This window comes from Lathyrus oleraceus, chromosome 1, assembly GCF_024323335.1.
Source record: "Lathyrus oleraceus cultivar Zhongwan6 chromosome 1, CAAS_Psat_ZW6_1.0, whole genome shotgun sequence".
Classification (NCBI taxonomy): Eukaryota; Viridiplantae; Streptophyta; class Magnoliopsida; order Fabales; family Fabaceae; genus Lathyrus; species Lathyrus oleraceus.
The window spans coordinates 418,244,294-418,250,684 of NC_066579.1; the positions used below are offsets into that span (position 1 = coordinate 418,244,294).

Consider the following 6,391-nt stretch of genomic DNA (forward strand, 5'->3'; position numbering starts at 1 on the left):
ATCCCACCTAAGGAGAAGGTCATTCCTACTCCGACTCCGTAGGCAAGGGCAATTGTACTTGCCACTCCGATCATGACGACTGCTCAGGTGTTGATGAAGGTTATTGGCAATAAAGTTCCTGAGGCCGAAGCATCTAAGGGTAAAAGGTCGATGGTTGAGAAAGAAGAGTTTGAAGATCATAAGAAGAGTATCACCTTTGAGGAAAGCCAAGAATTCCTCAAACTGATCAAGAAAAGTGACTTCAAGATTGTTGACCAGTTGAATCAGACCCCCTCCAAAATATCAATTTTGTCTTTGTTGTTGAGTTCTGAGGCTCATCGCAAAGCGTTCCTGAAAGTTCTAAATACCGCTCACGTGATGCAAGATATCACGGTCGATCAATTTGGCGACGTGGTTGCCAATATCACTGCCAATAGGTATCTGGGATTTAATGAAGCATAGCTACCTCCTGAGGGAAATGCCCACAACAAAGCACTACAAATTTCGGTCACATGTACTGACTCTCTCTTTTCCCGAGTTCTTGTTGATACTGGATCTTCGCTTAATGTACTACCAAAATCTACATTAAGCCAATTGTAGTTTAAGGGGCCCGAGATAAGGACCAATGCTTTGATCGTTCGAGCTTTCGACGGTTCCCTAAGGCAGGTTATTGGGGAGGTTTGTTTTCCTATTTGTGTTGGACCCCACCAGTTAAGCATCACATTCCAAGTCATGGACATCAACCCATCTTACAGTTGTCTGTTGGGAAGACCATGGATTTATGTCGCTGGGGCAGTCACTTCTACATTGCACCAGAGACTGAAATACTCGATAGATGACAAATTGGTAATCGTGTACGGGGAAGAAGATTTGTTGGTCAGTGAACTCTCCTCCTTCAGATATGTGGAAACAGATGAAGGGATCATTGAGGTTTCGCTCCACTGCTTAGAGTTTGAAGATGTCAGTTTCGCTACAGCCAACAATAATTAATCATCTGATACCGTCCTATCCTCAGCAAAGAGTGTCAAGCAGAAATTAGAGAAAGGCTCGTTTCCCGGTTGGGGCAAGGTCGTCAATATGGCAGAGAAGCGTGACAAGTTTGGTATTGGTTATCACCCAACAACGCGCAAGATAAGTCCGAAGAAAAAGCAATTCAACCCGGGTCAAGTTCAGCAGCGCCGACTATCAAAATGAGCATATTGTGGCAGTTATTGGAGAGTCCAATGGTAGCAAGCCAGGGGCACCCAGCCTTGTTCGCAGATGTCCTCCAGGGTTCAAGCTTCCCAATTGGACGACCACTGTGATTCCCATGGTGTATTCGGAAAAAACGTAATGCATTTTGTTTTCTCCATCCCTCGTCCTCGCCCGAGATGAGAGGGGAGCTTGTAAGGGCACCCATGTTTAAAAGTATTACATGAATAAATAAAAAGTACTTTTTTGCATGAAAAACTTGTGTTCCCTTCTTTCAGTTATTTTCCTTTTTCACTAAAAACAACGAAATGGCAATAGATTTCTTTTTCCTTTTTCCACTTTTCTCAAAAAGCATACTAAAATAAGCTCATCATATGTAAAGCAAATAAAACCATTGATTACGACATGGCTAAAATCAACTATAAATCTGGACTTCTAATCAACCAAGTTGAAGACGACAATGAGGAAGATTGTGAATTACCAGCTGAATTAGCACGGCTCCTCGAGCACGAAGAGAAAGAGATTCATCCATACAAAGAACTAGTGGATGTCATCAACTTGGGTTCTGAAACTGACAAGAAAGAAGTAAAAGTTGGGGCATCTCTTGCCAAACATGTACACTCCGAGTTGGTAGAGTTGTTGCGCGAATATGTTGACGTCTTCGCTTGGTCATATCAAGATATGCCAGGATTAGACACCAGCATTGTTGAACATCACTTACCACTGAAGCCTGAATGTCCTCCAGTCAAGCAGAAACTCAGAAGGGTCAGACCCGATATGGCACTCAAGATCAAGGAAGAGGTTAAGAAACAGCTAGACGCTGGATTCTTAGCCATTTCTGAATATCTGCAGTGGGTCGCTAATATCGTTCCAGTTCCGAAGAAAGATGGGAAAGTCAGAATGTGTGTCGACTATTGAGATCTCAATAGAGCGAGTCCAAAGGATGACTTCCCTTTGCCTCATATTGATGTTTTGGTCGACAACACAACTCAATTATCTGTATTTTCTTTCATGGATGGGTTCTACGGGTATAATCAGATAAAGATGTCACCAGATGATATGGAGAAGACAACTCTTATCACGCCTTAGGGAACTTACTTCTACAAAGTCATGCCATTCGGCTTGAAAAATGCAGGGGCAATATATCAACGTGCCATGGTAACCCTCTTCCACGACATGATCCATGAAGAGATTGAGGTTTATGTGGACGACATGATTTCCAAATCCAGAACTGAGGAAGATCACTTGGTAAACCTGAGAAAATTGTTCGTCAGACTCCGAAAGTTTAAATTGTGCCTGAATCCAACTAAATGTATTTTTGGGGTCCGATCTGGTAAACTCTTGGGTTTCATAGTCAGTCAGAAAGGTATTGAGGTTGATCCCGAAAAAGTTCGAGCAATCCAAGAAATGTCATCTCCCCGAACAGAAAAAGAAGTATGAGGCTTTCTTGGGCGACTTAATTACATCTCTAGATTCATATCTCACTTGACGGCTACCTGCGAACCAATATTCAAATTATTGAGAAAAACCTATCGATTGTGTGGAACAACGATTGCCAGGAGGCATTCGATAAAATCAAAAAGTACTTGCAAGAACCACCAATCTTGATACCAACGGTTCCTGGTAAGCCTCTCATTATGTACCTCACGGTACTCGACGAATCCATGGGTTGCATTTTGGGTCAACACGACGACACAGGCAAGAAAGAACATGCTATATACTATCTCAGCAAGAAATTCGCTGAATGTGAGACTCGATACTCACTTTTGGAGAAAACTTGTTATGCTTTGACTTGGGTTGCTCGACGCCTGAGGCAATATATGATTTGCCACACTACTTTATTGATATCCAAGATGGATCCGATAAAGTATACATTCGAAAAGCCTGCTATTACTGGTAGAATTGCCCGGTGGCAAATGTTGCTAACCGAGTATGATATACAGTATGTGACCCAGAAAATAGTAAAAGGGAGTGTTCTGTCTGACTACCTTGCTCACCTGCCTGTCGAAGGTTATCAGCCGTTGAGATTTGACTTTTCAGATGAGGATATCATGTTTATCAGAGACTTCACCATGTTAGGATTCGAGGTAAGCCCTGAGGAAGGCCCCGAACCAGGATCGCGATGGACACTCGTGTTCGACGGTGCTTCCAATGCTCGAGGTCATGGTATAAGTGTTGTTATCACTTACCTAACTGGTTTCCACCTTCCGTTTACCGCTAGATTGTGTTTTGACTGCACCAATAATATGGCAGAATATGAGGCATGTATCTACGGTTTAGAGGCGGCAATCGACTTGAGGATCGAGATTCTTGAGGTATTTGGTGATTCAGCTCTAGTAATCATTCAGGTGAAAGGTGATTGGAAGACTCAGGATAGCAAGTTGATACCTTATAAAGAGCATATCAGAAGACGGATACCCTATTTTGATGAAATCTCTTTTCATCATATCTCTAGGAAGGAAAATCAGTTAGTAGATGCTCTAGCCACGTTGACATCTATGTTCAAAGTCAAATGGAAGAATGAAGCACCATCCATCCAGATTGACCACTTAAATGAACCAACACATTATCTAGCAATTGAGGCTGATCCTAACGATAAGCCTTGGTTCTATGACATAAAAACATTTATGGAGAAACGGCAATATCCTAAGGGTATATCCATTAACGATAAGCAAGCTTTGAGAAGACTCTCTTCCAAGTTCTTCCTAAACGGTGATGTACTATACAAAAGGAATTATGACTTTATACTGCTAGTATAATCATAAAGTCCATACACGAAGGCTGCGAGGGTGTACATGCAAAGAGTCTTGCTATGGCCAAGAAGATCCTTCGGGCTGGTTATTATTGGACAACAATGGAGGTTGATTGCTACAACTTTGTGAAAAGATGCCATAAGTTCCAGATATATGGTGACAAGATCTTTGTGCCACCAACTCCATTGAATATTCTGACTTCTCCATGGCCTTTTTCTATGTGGGGCATCAATATGATTGGGATGATAAAACCCAAAGCTTCCAATGGACATCGATTCATCCTAGTCGTTATTGATTACTTCACGAAATGGGTCGAAGTTGCTTCATATGCTAATGTCACTCGACAAGTGGTTACCCAATTTATCAAAAAAAAGATAATTTGTCGCTATGGGATACCTAACAAGATCATCATTGATAATGCCAGTAACCTCAACAACACTATGATGAGGGAGTTGTGCGAAGAATTTAAGATCGAGCACCACAACTCTTCACCATATCAGCCTAAGATGAACGGCGTCGTAGAAGCAGCTAACAAGAATATCAAGAGAATCATCCAGAAGATGGTCAAGACCTATAAGGACTGGCATGAGATGTTACCCTTCGCCCTGCACGGTTACAAAACCTCGGTCCGCACATCCATTGGGGCAACTCCGTACTCATTGGTATATGGGATGGAGACTGTCTTACCAATTGAAGTCGAGATACCTTCTCTCAGAGTCATCATGGAAGCTGATCTTGATGAAGCTGAATGGGTTCAATCTCGCTATGACCAGCTGAATCTGATCGAAGAGAAGCGTTTGACGGTCATCTGTTATGGTCAGCTATACCAAAGATGTCTCAAACGAGTATTTGATAAGAAGGTTCTTTGTCATGAGTACCATGCTGGAGAACTCGTGCTCAAAAGGTATTCTGTTATTCACTCAGACCCACGAGGAAAATCGACTCCCAACTATAAGGGACCTTTCGTCATTAAAAAGGCCTTCTCGGGTGGGTCTTTAATCCTCACAACAAGGGATGGGGAAGATTTGCCTTCTCGAGTGAATGCAGACATAGTCAAAAAATATTATGCCTAAAAAGAAAGGATAAAAGTCCGCTAGATTAATCTCCTCAAGGTTGATCTAGGAAAAAATGGCTATCTCGATGGACCAAAAAATGAGTTATCCATGCAAAAGTTAGGGAACACATATGAAGCTCGCTAAGTCGAAAAGCCGAAAGGGCGGCTTAGGAAAGAAGGAGCATCCCGGTGGATGAAAAGAATTGAAATGTCCAGGCAAAAGTTAGGGATAAAGGCATTAACTATGATCCTTGAGCCCATACGCTACAAGCTAGATATCAGAGGGTCAAGGACCGATCCAATCACCGTCAGCCGAAGCAACATCTTGGGATTCAAATTCTGTGGTAGACTAAGGCCAATATTGTAATCAATGGAGAAAAATATACAAGAATATTTCCCATTGCCATTTCAATTATATTTCAATTTTTGCAACATCCCCATTAAGGGTGTCTGCATCCTTGTACTCACCATATGTACAGATTTCATATCAATAAAACTTAGTTATTCCATCAAACATTATCTTTGGTGTTTTGTATGCAAAATAATTGACTTGCCTTAATCACATAATGCTTTAAAATTTCCGGGAATAATAAAAAGCTACACTAAAGAGAAACACTTTGCATTACTGTTAAAACCGATAAACTTGAAAGATGATCGGTGATTCAAAAAAGGGGTTTCACTTGAACACCTGTGACACTCAATTGGATGGGATGCCATGTTGATTCCAGCATTTTAGTGTTCCTTAACAGGAAGAGATTCCTTAACAGCAGTGTTGACCTCACGCCAATTATTTTTCGATGACGAGTCGGAGTCCCATCACAATAAAGACTCACATCCCTACAAATGACAAATAAGCCAGCAAACATGCATCATAAAAAATAAGCATACATCATGCACCACATATAGCATCTTCCTTATACTGGTGATAGAACTTCAACCACCTGTTCATGTAAATTTTGGGCACGTCGGTATTTAATCCCCTTCCACCTCGAATACCTGAAAAGCTCCCGCAATTCTTGTATTCAGGTCCAAGAATATTAAATAGGGGCAACTGTTGTACCCTAAAATTTCTCCTCCCCTTTCTCACCTATCCTTCAAACCACTTGATCAGGAGATCACTTGCATACATCATAGTTCATCCACATGCATCATTCATCATGGATTCAGAAGAAACTTGGGCTTATGAAGTCAGGGTTTGTGTAGATATCAAAGCTCAAAGGCATGTTCTAATCATACCATCAACATCGGGGATGTGAAACCCTAATGGTGGTGGTGGAGGCTTGAATTCAACAAAGTTGTGACTAGACAACCTAAGGCTTTCAAAGCCCTAATTTCTCAAGGCAGGATCTCTTGGAGCTTCCCCATGCCTTATCTTGGTCTCCAAATCCCTAATTAGGAGATGGTGAACCAGATG

At 41.7% G+C, this 6,391-nt stretch overlaps 1 protein-coding gene across 1 annotated transcript; it reads left to right on the forward strand.

Annotated features, from left to right (window-relative positions):
* The first annotated feature begins 2,834 nt into the window (after window positions 1-2,834).
* LOC127113104 (uncharacterized) lies at window positions 2,835-3,929 on the forward strand. The gene has a single exon (XM_051046460.1). The coding sequence runs from the start codon at window positions 2,835-2,837 to the stop codon at window positions 3,927-3,929; it is 1,095 nt and encodes a 364-aa protein (XP_050902417.1).
* Window positions 3,930-6,391: the final 2,462 nt, after the last annotated feature.